At 36.7% G+C, this 15,497-nt stretch overlaps 1 protein-coding gene across 1 annotated transcript in view; it reads left to right on the top strand.

The window, feature by feature from the left end:
- The first annotated feature begins 6,103 nt into the window (after positions 1-6,103).
- LOC121958150 (carnitine O-acetyltransferase-like) overlaps positions 6,104-15,497 on the top strand; it is a 10,674-nt gene continuing 1,280 nt past the window's right edge. The window contains exons 1-6 of the mRNA XM_042507022.1: positions 6,104-6,417; positions 7,509-7,733; positions 8,575-8,693; positions 9,963-10,016; positions 12,947-13,112; positions 14,609-14,783. Of these exons, the coding sequence (XP_042362956.1) occupies positions 6,367-6,417; positions 7,509-7,733; positions 8,575-8,693; positions 9,963-10,016; positions 12,947-13,112; positions 14,609-14,783 (790 nt within the window). The 5' untranslated portion in view covers positions 6,104-6,366. The remainder of the gene's footprint in view (positions 6,418-7,508; positions 7,734-8,574; positions 8,694-9,962; positions 10,017-12,946; positions 13,113-14,608; positions 14,784-15,497) is intronic.

Genomic DNA, 15,497 nt, shown 5'->3' with positions numbered 1-15,497 from the left:
GAGCTATTATCTGCACTCCTCTGCAGACAGCTGCCGTCAGGGTGAAGCTGTGCTAACTCGAACCGTGTGTACAGCGTGGTCGTACATTTCTGCACCACTGGGTGTGTTTACTACTGCTCACATCAGGGCTGTTATTATAAGGCACACTGTGGATGTTCTGCGCTGACCCATCGGCCTGGTTTCTGTCGGGTGTGTTTACACCCCGCTGACCTTTGGGTAAACAACTCCACGCAAATATCCTTCAGTCCAAGCAAAGACGAGCTAAACGTTCTTCTTTTCCAACACTTGTAATCAAAGTCTCTGCTTTGCTTGCATGTTGTTTATCTGTGTCTGTCCCTGAATAATCAATAAGTTGGTGCGTGAAGCGTTCAGTCAGTAATTACTCCGCAGACGGAGTATTTCGGCCGTGCTAAGCCTCACGCTGTCAGTTAACATTACACTGACAGAGTACAAACATCTCACAGACGCAGACCGAGACCTCACTGACTCAAAGCTTTGGTTACATTTGATCATGTAGAGAGATGAGAGAAAATCTGCTGCAACATGGGCAAAAATGGTCATTTTAATTCCCACCTTTTTTTTTTTTTTACATTATTTTCCATTTCCATGCAATGCTTTATTTTGATTTGATTTGAAGATAATTTTATAATTAATACACAGTGTTTGAAACCCTTTAATAACTTGGTAGCCATATTTTGCCATGTTTTCTTTACTATCTGTACAGTAAAACAGAGTTTCTTGTCATTAAATTCTGTGGTCTTTTCACAGTATAGGGTGATATGGAGAAAATCAAATATCCCAAGATTTTTGACCAGTTACTTCAGTATCAATATTACAACAACGCTGAAATTGTAATGTTGTCTATTTACACAATGAGATTTTTATAAACAATCATGAATAATGTGGATGTGACGATAAAGTGGTAAATGAGAGACAACAGTCTGGAAAGTTTAATAAAACTTAATCACTTTCCTCTAATGCAGCCTTTAAAATCAGAAAAAAAGACAACACTTAAGATATTATAATATCCAAAATCTAAGACAATATCCAGGCTCATATCACGGTATCCATATGATACTGATTTATTGCCCACCCCTGTGATTGTATTCAAATCTGGCAGGTAAATTGGATCAGTACTGAGTCAAATTATGTTAATGTGATGTCAATTTGAAAACCTGCCACAGGATTTATTCTGTCACTAATCAACTAATCAGAACTCGAAGGCTTCCTTGAATTGAGATGGTGTAGAAACCTCTCAAGCTATGTGATCGCATCCGGGCTCTTCATATTTTGTCCCTTGGGCAGAGGCCACACACATCACTAAAATGATGCCGGGGGCAGCCTTTTGCGTTATATTTTGATGCAAAAAAATACAACTCAAAAGACGTAAGCAGCAAGACAGTGTACTTGGTTGGGTCCAGGTGGCATTTTGACCCAGGAGGGGTCGGCGTTTAGAAGGGATGATGGTTACGTTTACGCACCGATGTTGCCAAAAAACCCCCATGTGTGAGTAGAACAAACACTGCAATTTGTTTATTGGTCTTGAACGCTTGTTTCCTACGTCTAGGTCCAGTGTTTGTTAAACTCAGCCACCTCCTCCTTATTTATTTTTCCCTTTATACGTTTTTTTTGGGGGGGTTCCTTATTCGAAGGACAGAGGGAAATTGTGATTTCTGATAACAGGCTTTATAAATAAACTAACCTGACTTGACTTGACCCCTCTCCACCCACCATAATGAATTCATCACAATCCCAGTGAAACGTGTGTTCATATTGACAAACGAGCTTCCATGTTATTTTTGCACTTTTGTTTAATGCAGTAAATCAGCCAATACTAGTTAGTTTATGTTTCAGTTTTATTTTTGCAAGCAGTGTGGGGCAAGTGGCAAAAAAAAATAAATTTTTTTTTTTCCAAATAAACACAAATGGAATCTCAGTCAGCCCAAGAGTGACTTACACAACAGCACTTCAACAAAAGGACAGTATGGTCACTACAGTAATGACACAGATCTCACACAGATTTGTTTATTTGTTTATTATAAGGATCCCAATAGCTGATGCCCACGTGACAAGCTAGTCTTCCTGGGGTCCAAGACATCAAAACTTTACATCACAACAGAAACAAATAATACAAATTAATGGTAAAAAAATAAAGTAAAAAGGGGAAGAAAAATAATAATAATAATAATAATGATTAATAATTAAACAATAAAAACTCTGCAAAAAAAACTGCAAAAACAAAATATTATTATTATTATTATTTTTACAAAACAAGATAGATAAATAAAGAAAATAAAAATCAGTAATAATAATAGTAGTATAAATACAACAATACAACTGCAGGGAAAGTAGGAGTAGTAAACAAATGCTAAACTATGCTAAACTAAACTATGTCTGGCCAAGTCTGCAGACCATTTGACATGCATTCAAAAAAGCTGCCTTAAATACAAAGCATAATACAAAACACAAAACATGCAAAACACCTTCAAATGCCACCTGTGAGGTTATTATTATGCTGTCAGTATTTTTAACCCTTTTTGAGTGCATGTCAAATGGTCTGCAGAGCCAGTGAGGAACGAAGCAACAAATAAAAAACCCACAATAATAAAAGAAAAATTCTAATATTCATTTGACTGGATTAAAAGTAAAAATAATCTTCTCTTTACCCACGTCTGTAGGGAAAGGTGTGTTTTGACGAGGACCAGCTGGAGCAGGTGTGCGAGTACCCATCAGAGACCTCCATGCTGGCGTGTACCCCCTACCCTCACGACCTGTGGAGGATCGACAGGCTGCAGGGAGACGAGGCGCAGGAGGAGGCTGAAGTGGACGGAGGACCGATTGTGTCCAAAAGCACAAGGAACATGGGGATTGCAACAGGAGGGGGTCTAAGAGTGGGTCAGTGTCACCCCCTTCTCAAAAAACACAACGTGTGATGAGTGAGATTATGGATTCAGATTGTTTTGATGTCTCACTGTGAAACTGTCGATAGGTTCGGACTTCACTCAGGCTGAAATGGTTTTTCTATTCTGTTCATTTTCACTGTGTTAAACTTTTCTTAAATTACATGTCTGTCGATATTCTACCGGATCCTTTTTTTTATTGTCAACAAATCCCAGGAAAACACCCAAATCAACAGTGAATTATTATTTTTCTTGTGAAGCCAGAGCCTGTTTTAGCTTATTTCTTAAACTGTACATTTCTTGTGAAAACAAGTTTATTTTGAAAAGACCTGTAATGAGCAATAATTAACATTTTGTACCACTGACTCCTTTTTCATGTCTGCTTGCTCTTTTGTGAAACAGTTTATATTATGACAGAGGATGCTAATTAAAAGGCAATGGTACCACAGCTAATAAGCTACAGTCGCTTCCTAAATTTTAGACCCCCAAGGCCAGATCTTGCTGAGAATTTTTTTCATTTTAAACAATGGTGTGACCGGACGTTCAACGTTAGCTTTGGTCTTTTTATGGGATTTATCGACAATAAGAAAAACTGCACTAGCCTTCAAAAAACTGACCAGTTTTCAGAGTTTTTGCAAATGTTAGCGCTTCAGCAGTGTGGACAAGTTCAGCGGAAAAAATAAACTGTCAAAACATTGGTTTTAAATGCAGCAGTGAAAAAAGTATGCGTGTTAGAAATGGATGTTATTAGAGAGCAAATGGAACGGTATGGTTGCATTTATGGTCCTCAGGAAGCCATAAATGTCGCTGTTGGTGAATGGGATGAAGTCAACTCCAAAGATGTAAAATAAATTAGAATAGAAATCCTCGATTCACCTTATTTACCTTCCATTTTCGTCTCTCTGTCTTCCAGATGAGTCTTGTCCTCGGTAGAAGCCAGTCAACTTCGCCAAAATTGCCCATGTGACAAGATCACCAACATTTTGTTGAGCGATATTACGTGATTTTTATGGTTTTGTTCAATGGTGTTTGTAATTAGCATCAGAATGAATGAGCGTTGTGGAAGAAATGTACAGTTTGATTTATGCAGTGGAACATAAGTGTTTACTGGGGAAAATATATCACCTGGTTTTATTTTCAGGGAAACTGGGGGACAAATGTGAATGTATAAATATGGTACATATTGTATAAGACCCTCGGGTGTGCACTGATGGGCGTTGAAGGATCACTTGTCTATGCAATGTTATGATAAGATTTTATTTTTTAGTTTATTTGATAGTTTCTTAATTACTTTCTATATTTAAATCTGCCTCAGCACAGAAGAGTGATGTTTATATCATCTGGTTTCATGTGCCTGCTGGATTTGCTCATACAGATGATATAAAGATCAGTTTATATTTGATTTTGTCTTGTTTGAAGCCTTTTTTTTTTCGGGAAAAAAACTCCTCTCAGTGGGTGTTGAACGTTGCAAGAACAGGGTTGGTGCAATGTGTGCGGGATGGTCCGTGTGTTTTGTGGGGTTTAATTAAGCCTTACTGTTCACAATGACAACTCCAGGATATAAATAAAGTATAATTTTGTGTTTTGTTACGTGGAAGTGGAGAGAAGCGTGTGAGTGAAAGTCCCTGAGAGGAAACAGAGCAGAGAACAAACAATTAACAGATTAACTTCATCATTTTACAGCTGCTATCTGACTTTTGGCTGTATCACATTCATAATACAATATATACAGAGTTTTTCTTGTTTGTAAATGAATATTTTAATTGGTAAAAGAAGAAAAAAATTAATTCTTTGCAAAATAGTTTTTTTCTAAGATGGTTGAAGAAGCTGGCTTCAAGAGAATAAATATAATAAATATCCATGAAAACAGTTTTGTCTCATTTTATTTATAAATTATGTGTACATAACTGTTCCTCAGCTTTTTGATCAAAAATGCTCCTCAGAATTTATTTTCCAGTACAGATGAACAGTTATCCAATGTGAATAAAAACTATGGCAAAAATATTCCAAATATATGAAATATACTGAGATGGAAAGTTTATTCTTGGCCTTGGAGGAAAGCATATTAAACAAAACAGTCGCCACAGTGCTCTCAGTAGCTGCTCTGGAGCTTGCAGTTGTGTCACATGATCTAACTCAGCAGATGGAGTTTCCCTATTGTGATGGAAAAGACTACAATTTCCTTTTTTTCCTAAATACTTTAAAGAAGTATATTGTTGAATATATTGAAATATATACATTCAACAGCAACAACAGACAGCAGCACAACAGCTCAGATTCGAGGTAGCCTTTATGAAATTAATTGTTAAATAAACAAATCATTTTAGAAGTGATGCAGCTTTTGTAAGCTTCTGTATTATGATAATTGGCACAATATCAGTAAAGACAATGTGTTTAAAAAATGAATTTGATGGGGAAAACAAACTGTTATGACCAAGAGATAGCTGATTGTAATACTAGCCTACTTAAATAATAAATAGCTATAAAAGAAAAAACAAAACAAAAATTTTGGGGGGGAGAAATGGAAACCAGAAATTGTTGCACTACTTATTGCCATGCTTACTGTCTTGTGCATAATGTTTGTTATTATCTTGTTTATCGAGGCCGGCTCTTAGTCTACATGTTAACATTGTAGTGTATTTTTTGTATTGTTTATTAATAGAAAAAACAGATGAAAATAAGCTTTTCAAGGCAATCATTGGCTCTTTGTCACTACTTTTCTTTTGAAATAATGACCATGATATATATACAAAAACGAAAGAAAAAGACAATAATGATACATTTTTAAAAAAGGATTATGAGAAAGTGCTACAATAAACACATAATTATAAATGTGTAATTATGATCATTATAAATATAGTTTTTCCCCTAGCCTTTAAAAAATTACTTTTCTAAATTTACAAACGCCTAGCAATTTATGGAAAATTTCTAATTTCTTAATTCCCATTGTTTGCGTATTTTTGAAAGAAATTGCCCCAGTTTGCTTTGAGTTTAAATGTTTAAATACTAAGTGAAAGGTTTCTGAAAGCGCCACAAGATGAGTCTCTACCGCTCCAGGGTTTCATGAGGAGAAACAGCGACACCCTGCGGACAGATGCGGTATTGCAAGTGATGTCTCAACGCTCGGTGACGTCGCTGTTTACACAGACATTTTTACGTCAACACGTGTGCAGGCTTGTAGCGTCAGTTAAGGACGTGAATCTTTGCATGTTCGCAGGTTAGAGGAACCAAATACGGAGGGGGCTGACTTTTTTCCCTCATGCACCGATGTTTTCAAACTAGGATCCGTCGAGCGACGAGGAATCTACTCCCACCATGGACGAAAAGTAGGAGGAAGAGTCTCTTCTTCTTCACTTTGGCGATCTGACTCGGTGCAGATCGTGCAAAAAAGTTAGCAGGACATAAAGCCAAAGCTGCTTTTTGTAACATAGATGCAAAGCAGCGTGGATTACTGATTTAAGGAAGCATGATTTTGAGGAAAATACAACCAGGAACCTGCAGGGCATGGCTGTCCCGGGTGAGGCGTTTTCTGTTTTTGGACTTCACTCATGAGTTGACATGTTGGTTTATATCCTGACATACAGTGTGGTTATTATAGCAGCGGAGCTGGTAAATGAGTAACAGGCAGCTGATCGTGTTTCCACAATCATATCTGCACACTTCCTATTTTAATACGCCCTAGTCGTTCCCTGCTTTAATTGGCCTTTAGTCAAACTTTCATGGAAATCATCGCACTGACATGCAGAGTTACTGCACCACCACTGTGGTTAACTTAAAAAATTAATTCAGGAAGTTTGCAGTGCAATAAATAAAAGCATTACACTTCACGTTATGCAGAAATCCAGTTAAACGTATGTCCTTCTCTTCAGTGGTTGAATGTAAAAAAGTGCTTTACTTAAATATTAATTTGAGGTACTTGTACTTTTCTTTAGTATCCTCTCTTCAAGCCACTTTATACTTTTACTCCTACATTTTAGAGGGAGTATTGTACTTTTTACTTTACTACATTTATCTGTTTATTAACAGCTTTAGTTACTTTACAAATTAAGATTTTTGAATAAAAAACACAAAAAGAGTTTATAAAAAAATGTGATTAAAAAAAAAATTTAAATGACCAAAAAGTTTAGACGATTACAGCTGCAACAGTTAGTTGATGAATTAAACAGTCGATTTGCAGAAAATTAATTGCTAAGTATTTGGATAAATATTCAAGACGTTTGGGGTGTTTTTTCTGTTTTTATTTTAAATATTGTCAAATTTTGGTGTGTTTTTTTCTGTTTTTTATTTTGACATTTGCAGTGTTTTATTCTATTTTTTATTTTGAATTTTTGGATGGTCTTTCTTTTTTTGATAATTTTGACTCTTTTTTTTTAAAAAAATGTAATGTTCAGGTTTTTGAATGTTTGTATGTGTTTAAGATTTTTCTGCACAGGGTATGTTTACCTTTAATATGTAAAGTACATTTTCCTGATTGTTCGTACTTTTACTTAAGAGCCATTTTCAATGCAGGACTTGTACTTGTAACAGCGTATTTTCACAGGGTGGTATTAGTACTTTTACTTAAGCAAAGGATCTGAATACTTCCTCCACTCCTGCATCTCTTTCCAGGTTTCACTGAGGCAGGAGCTGTGTTTCTCCTCCTCTGTGCCCCCGCAGCCGGTGCCCCCTCTGGCTCACACCCTGCAGGCTTATCTGAGCTCCCTGGAGCCCCTGCTGCCCCCCGAGGAGCTCAGCCACACCCGCAGGATGGTGCAGGAGTTTGGCCGGCCTGGCGGCCTCGGTGCGCGGCTGCAGGAGGGGCTGGAGAAGAGAGCCAGACACACCAAGAACTGGGTCTGTGTGTGCTGTGTCCGTGTGGGAGATGTGACAGATGTTGGACGTGGATATGGGCATGTTTACAGCTCAGAGAGCTGCTGTTTGGTGTTTTAATATGTCAGGCTAAAGCGGTGGTGCCAAAAAACAAAACCCTACCTGCTCTACAGCTCTCACTGAAAGGTCAACTCTGACTCCGATGACTCAAAATAATAATAAATACATGTAAGATAATCTGCTGTGGATCAAGTATTTGATCAAAGAAAGAGGCTTCAAAAGAAAATTATAAATTCTCAGCAAAACTGTGTGCGTGCTTCGAAAAAGCTGCACAATATGAGTATTTCAACACTAAAAATTGATTTAATAATTCAGTGTTTGTAAGTACGAAAAGATTTATTGTATACACAAGAGCAACAGAAAAACTTTTGCAAAACACAAAATACAACAAGAAAAAAAGTAAAAAAAACAGTTAAAAAAGCCTTAAAATATACAATCCTAAGACACGTAATTTATTTATTTTATTCAAGCTAATTCAGTAATTTGTGACAAAATTTAGAGGACAAAATCCCTATTTTGCAACACTAACAAACTATGAAAATTAATACTGAGTTATTAAAAATAATAGATAACATATCTCAGAAATCAGTTTGGATTTTGAAAATTGGCAACAACAAAAAATGGGTCTGAAAACACATTTTTATAAAATTTAAAATAGTTAAAAAGTGTTTAAAATTGAAGAATGAATGAAGTTTTTATCATTTTGTCGTACATATAACTGCCCAGTCAAGACCAAATATCACATGTATAATCATATTTATTGAATGTCAATCCTTTGTGTGTGTGTGTGTGTGTGTGTGTGTAGATCTCACCCTGGTGGGTGCAGTGGGCGTACTTGGAGAGCAGACAGCCGCTGCCTGTGCACTCGAACCCGGCTATCTCTCTGCCCAGGAGAGATTATAATGACTGGAGGAGCCAGTTAGTGTGAGTCAGCAACAACAACAACAACAACAACAACAACAACAACAACAACATACACACTACAGCAACATAAATGCAGCAGAATGAACACTTGTTGCTGCTTTAATGCGAGGCAGCAGCCATGGAGTCTGTAACATATTTTTTATCATTAGCAAGTACAGTTCACCTTATCAATAGGCAATAAATGGCGATCATTACACCTCGGAAAAACCATTTTATGACACTTCAGCTTCCCTGTTAGTTGATCAGTCATCTAATTCGTTATCAAGGTCTCGATCAACTGAGGCATACTGAGATGATCATTTGTTTTTTGTACATTTTTAAACTATCAGTATCAGACCATTAGAGGTTAAAAATATCCCCCAAAAATCTCTTAACTGTTAGTTAGACAAAGTCCACGTGTGTATTTCAGTGCTGTGTGTTTGTTTCCGTTGACGACACTCAGTCACGATGTTGACCTTTAAACATGATCTGGATGCACACCTGTTTATTTATATGTTTTGTCCAAATCTTTTTTGTCATTAGGACTTTATAGTCTGATTGCCTGCTCCTGTGTGGGCTGAGAAAACTCTGCAGCTTTTAATCTGCCTATAAAATGAGAAATTTGACTGTTGTCGAGCTTAAATTTTGGACATTTTGCTAAAAATTCTTGCAGTTACCTCTGTGATGATCAAAGTTGTTATGGTCATGAAATTCCTGGAAAGGTGATGAAATACTTTGGAATTACCAGAATGTTTTAGAAAAGCCTTGAATTTAAGTTTGTTTTTTTTGGCTGTTTACATTATGTCCATAAAATTCCCCAAACATGTCTAACATTACGCGAAATACGTTGTATTTAAAATCTAGCGCACCAATGCTTGACTGTTTGATTTTTGGTTTTCTATCCTCCAAAAAAGGGCGCAGCATCGATGTTTTGCACAGCTCTGGTCTATATGCATATGCAACATGTGACAGCAGGAATGGCTAATTTGCAGGATAGTACGTGCTAACGCTATTCACAAAGAGCACTTTTTTAGGCCTACCCACTTTAAATTACTTAGTCATGGAAATGGAGTAAATCATTATGGAAAAGTTTAGAAAATTCATTGATAAAAATGTGTGGGAAACCTGGATGTTTGATTGTTTTCGGTGTAATTTAACACCTTTAGCAGGTGTTACTGAATATGAACTGTTTGTTTTGTGCAGTGATGAATTTTCCGCCTGTGCACGTGGAAAATAGAGCACGTAACCTGCTGTGTCACATGATAAAACACCATGTTTGTCTCCACTTAGGTTTGCATCCAAACTGATCGCAGCTGTTCTGGACTTCAAGGCCAAAATCAACACGTAAGTTTGACTGATTCGTTAATAAAGCAGTTAATGTTCTGGTGGAAGAAAAATTCAGATCCTTTATTTCAGTAATATTAATATTGAGACAGTGGAAAAGTCCTGAATTCATAATTACACTAAAGTGAGAGTGCAGAAGAATCATTTACTTAAAGGGACACATCGCTGTTTTTCAACCAGCTTTCTGTATGTGTGTGTGTGTGTGTGTGTGTGTGTGTGTCTGTTTGAGGCGGGATTATGCCGTGTTATTGTTTAGAAAGCGTTGCTGACACATGTTGTTATGTTACGCTCGATGCCGCGTTGCAGCGTATAATCACATACGGGAGCAGAGTGATGCCGCCGTCCGTTGGTTCATTGATTGGTCTGGTGCGACACAGTGCATTGTGGTAGTTGTAGGTTTTCTACCTCTTGAAAAAAGCAAACACCACAGCTCTTTTTCTCTGTTTTCTCTGGTCATGTAGCACCGATTTTAAAAGTTATTGCGTCTTTCTACTGCATTGACAGCCTTATTTTGTGAAAAAAAGACCATCTCTCCAGCACTGAAATACTTCTTTAAAGTGAAAACAGTATTATTGTGTTTAGTGGTCCTTTTTATAGTGTTATACATATTTTATTGGATAATGTACATTTGTGTATAAAAGTATAAGCAGCATTTTTTTGTCTTTGTCCGTCATGGTTGAGCTGAATTTTACCACTTGGCTGCAAAAAAAAAACCAACTCGATTTCAGACTAAATCAACTGATAAGAGCATTTTTGTTTTGACTAAACAGTGTGCCAAGTTTTAGAGGATCATCGTGTGTTTTATATGAAGAATAATCTGCAAAATACGGACAATAGCTTTTAACTTCAAATATCAGATGAAGTAATGGAACAAAAGGTACAATATTTCACTCTAAAATGTAATGGAGTAGAAGTATAAAATGCCATAAAATGAAAATACTCATGCAAAGTTCTTTAAAACTGCACTTAAATACAGTCCTTGAGTAAACTCCACCACAGGATAAAAAGCTCATTGAAGCTCAGATTAAATGTTGCACAGTTCTGCATTTTGTCAATGCTCCTTTTCTGCGGGGATGAACACAGTAATTATTCAGGATTTACAGTAACCTCATTACAAGCAAATAAATAATCTGCTGCTAATTATCTGCGGCGGTCTTTAGAGCCGGTTATTAACTATAAACTGTCGTAAACTTTTGTTCAAGTGCTGCAGTAACTGTTCAATCTGTCGTGTTACAGTCACTTTCTCTAGTTTCTATTTTAGTGCTTTATCCTTCGGCCGGGCTGAAATCTAAATCTGCCAACACTGAAACAGTATCTCTGTGAGCCCGCAGCTCACCACTGAAGCGTCTCTGCCATGTGTGCCTTTTAACCCTTTATGGTTCTAAAAGTCTTTGTTTCTGTCTGTTTAGAGCAACAGTATCAGGATATTTATGATTTTGTAATCTGTAAGTGTGTTACAGTATGAACCCCGCCCTTCTGGCCTCAAATCGGGATGAACTGTAGTATTTTTGGCTGAGTTCTGCTTTTTCCTGGAGCTCCTTTTTGTGTTTCCCTTTTTTTTTTTTTTTTAATAGCCAGACCTACAAACAGTCTGTCCTTTCACATGCACATAAAACAGTATCTGAATGTGACTGTTTACATTTACCAGTAGGTATACTAAGCAAAAATGGTAGGTTGCTGTTTATTTACAGTAACACCAGTAAAAGTTAGAGTAAAAGCCAAGTCCAGCTTTGTCTGCTTAGCATTTCACCTCCTATATTTGCTTTTTATTTGCGCTGTATCTGTTATCTTTGTCTCTTTCTATTGGATTGTTCCTTTCGGTTTTGTACCTTGACTCTACTTTTTCATAAATTGCCGTTCTCATCCTGCATGCTGTGCCTTGGAACGCCCCTAACTCAACAATATAAGTAGAAAACAAAATAAGAAGAAAATACTTAAGTAGCTATAGTACATGCAAAACAGAAAGTAACATTAAAACGTCAGTTCCTAAGACAGGAACCATTTTTTTGGTCAGCTCCTCCTCCAACAATTACACATTAACGCCTCAGATGTTCCTGCGTCAGTAATAACAATAATCCAACAATGTCTCCTACAGCAATATATGTAAATAAACTCTTATAGGGGTTTCTTATACATTCAGCTTTTTGTCAGATTTGTGACCAGTAGTTGGAAGTAACTAAATACTACATATTACATATTTTTCCTCTTACCTGTAGTGCTTTTTTTAATTTTATGGTTGGTTTGGCGCAAGTTGCCACGTGTTGTAGATGTCAGCCATGGAGATGTTTTTTTTTGTTGGCTTGTGGTACTTGAAGTACCCAAAAGTAGAAATCATGACCTGGTTACTCAAGATAATCCACAGACCTTGTTGTGAGCAGTTTCATGTAGGCACTTTTTTTCTTTGTTTCGAAGTACAACTGTCAACTGTATCACTGTGCAGAAGGAAGTGTACATCTACTCATGGATGTACACATTAATGGCGTCCTCCTTCTGCAAGGTAGTTCGGTTGGCGGGTGCAGTTTAGTAGGAAGAAAATAGTTCCAACATGAAGCAGCTCAGAACAAGGTCTGTGGATTATCTTCAGTAACCGGGTCACGATTTCTGATAAGAGATATTTCTTTTGAGCTTTTCAACTGCATTTTTTGGTGCATTGATCACCATAAACCGAGTGACATCTAGTTCCATTACGTGTGAGAGAAGGCAGACATCTCTATGGCCTTAAACACTCGGCAAATAACACCAAAACCATCTAGACTAATAAATAGCACTACAGGTAAGAGGAAAAACATGATTTTTGATTTTGGGGTGAACTATCCCTTTAATTCCACTCCATTTTCTCGTACTTTATGCTTTTACAGCCACAGCTATAACAACATAATAATTATATCATTTTAACATAAACACACATCGTCTGTCTGCCTCTCTCTCAGCGGCCAGCTGCCGGTGGAGTTCATGCGAGGGAAGCCTCTGTGCATGGAGCTCTACCCGCTCCTCTTCTCCTCCTGCAGGATCCCCGGTCCCAAACACGACTACATCGCCCACCACGGACGCTCCCGACGCTCGCCGACGCACATCACAGTCGTCAGGAACTACCAGGTGGGCTATGTCAACAACAGATGACGCTGTCGGACGTGTATTCTCTGTTTCCTTGTTATTGACTCAACATAATTAATCTGAATTTTAGGACGGCGAGTTCTACATCAGGCATGTTGCAGGCGTGTTGAGGCTTGTGCAGTCACACCTTTGTTTTTTTTTTAAACTTTGCTGCCTGTTTATTGGTTTCTTAAGAGTTAAACTAAATGTAACAAGTCTTGGGAACAGGAGTCACAAGAAGCTGTTTTATTGGACATATTTTTGGCTGCAGGTCAGACAGAAGAATCAAAACAAATCTGATTGTGAACATAAGCCTCAGAGACGTCTTTGTGCTCTTCTCCTTTATTTCACCTTCTCTTGTCTTCATATCAGATAAAACTATAATAAAAAATAATAATATTTGAATAATTGATTAATCTTTCTGTTATTTTCTCGGTCAATTGTTTGGTTTTCTCAGTGTCAAAAAGTATTGGAAAAAAGGGAAAGGCAGCAAATATTCACTTTTGAAAAGCTGAAAACACAGAAATGTTTGGCAGTCGTGCTACAAAAATGACTGAGACAATTAAACGATTATCAAATATCGTTCAAGTCAAGTCAGATATATTTGTAGCACACATTTAAAACGACAAACTTTAACCAAAGCGCTTTGTGAAGAGATTAAATAAAACAGAGGCCTGATCAAATAAAAAAGCCATTAAAAAAGTGCATTAAAAGAGCAATAAATATACCATAAAAAAACCCAAATAAAAACATTAAACACAGGCCAAGTTCAGATAAAACAGTGTGTAATAAAAAAGATAAAATGAAAATTATAAAATAGGGATAAAAACTAAATAAAAACTAGACAAGAAGTAAATTAATAAAAACTTACAATGTCTTGATAAAATAACACAAAAATATAATTCAACAAAAAAAAGAGAAATACAGTCAAAGTAAAATGAAAAAAAGATGATAATCAACTAATTGTTGCAGATCTAAACCCAAGCAGTGCTGCTGCTAATGCTTGTTTAAATTCTCTTACCTCTCTTATTTTTTCCCCAAATAATCAATTTAGTATCTAAAATCATCATAAAATAGTAAAAAAAATAAATAAATGCCACAACCACTCACAATTTCCCAATGTTTTTTTTTCAGATCAACAATCCAAAACCCCAAAATATTGAATTTACTTTTGTAGTGGAACCAGAAAACCAACAAATGTTCAAATATTCATATGTTAAAAATAGTTACTGATTGTTTGCAGATCGGCGAGAGTTTAGTTTGAGGCAGCAGATGTTGATGTTGATTTTGAAAAAAAAAAAGCCCCAGAGATTAAATTAATCTCTACAAATATGCAAACTGTGAAAACAACACTCATCGAGACACTACACACACAGTGTATGGAGGACCGTTCAGGTCTCAGCAGACCAACACAGAAAGCTTCACGTCTCCAACATCTCTCATCACCCACAGAGGACAGATGTAACAAACGTGTCCTCCTCGTGTCTTTTTCTTCAAAGTTCTTCCAGCTGGAGGTCTACAACAGCGACGGCTCTCGGATGACGGAGAGTCAGATTCACGGCCAGCTGCTGAGGATCCGGTCTCAGTCCTGGAAGACGGACAAAGAGCCGATGGGCATCCTGACCAGCGAGCACCGTCACACCTGGGGACAGGCCTACAACCGGCTGCTGAGAGGTACGTCACAGGACGACACCAGAGTCCCATCAAATCTGTGCTTCAGGCATCAACTGTAAAATACACTATTTTCTACGTATATACTGTCATAATTTACATGTTTTAACCCATCGTTATATCACAAAGCGTTCCAGTTAATTTCAGTATTGTAATCAAATTGCGGAGAATTACGCTTTACTGGTGTTTATGTGCGAACAGAGGCTGTTTTTTTATACTCAAGGTCTTTTATTGGTATTTGAAGTCATACAAAATACAGTAAATCACAGATATAATTACAAGTACATATAAACAAATTCAGTGTAACAAACGTCGTAGGAGAAACAAAAAACAAAATACATGTATTAAGAAATTTAACTGCAACAGACAACTTAAAAAAAACAATAAAAATAATGAAATGAATAAAAAACAAATAGTAAGGACGCCTACTAAAAATAAATAAATGAATTAATAAAAATTACCAAAAATAATACGGGATGAGTATTACCACAGTACTGCAATTTCAGCAGTTTTTAAAAAAATATTTGACAGTTAATCTGCCAAACAGAAACATGTTTAGCCTTTAAAACCTGAGCTAATTGGCTATTTTTTCTTTCAAAATCATAGGAAGACGACATGAGCAGCTTAAGAAGAGATAACTCCCCAAAAATGCAAGAATTTAGTGTGAAGTACAAGAAAATTAGTTGATAATTATTAAAAAAAAAATTAAAGGAAAGA

This window comes from Plectropomus leopardus, chromosome 18 (genome assembly GCF_008729295.1).
Source record: "Plectropomus leopardus isolate mb chromosome 18, YSFRI_Pleo_2.0, whole genome shotgun sequence".
In the NCBI taxonomy this organism is placed as follows: Eukaryota; Metazoa; Chordata; class Actinopteri; order Perciformes; family Serranidae; genus Plectropomus; species Plectropomus leopardus.
Note: the sequence above shows the minus strand (reverse complement) of the source record. Positions and strands in the feature narration are given on the sequence as shown.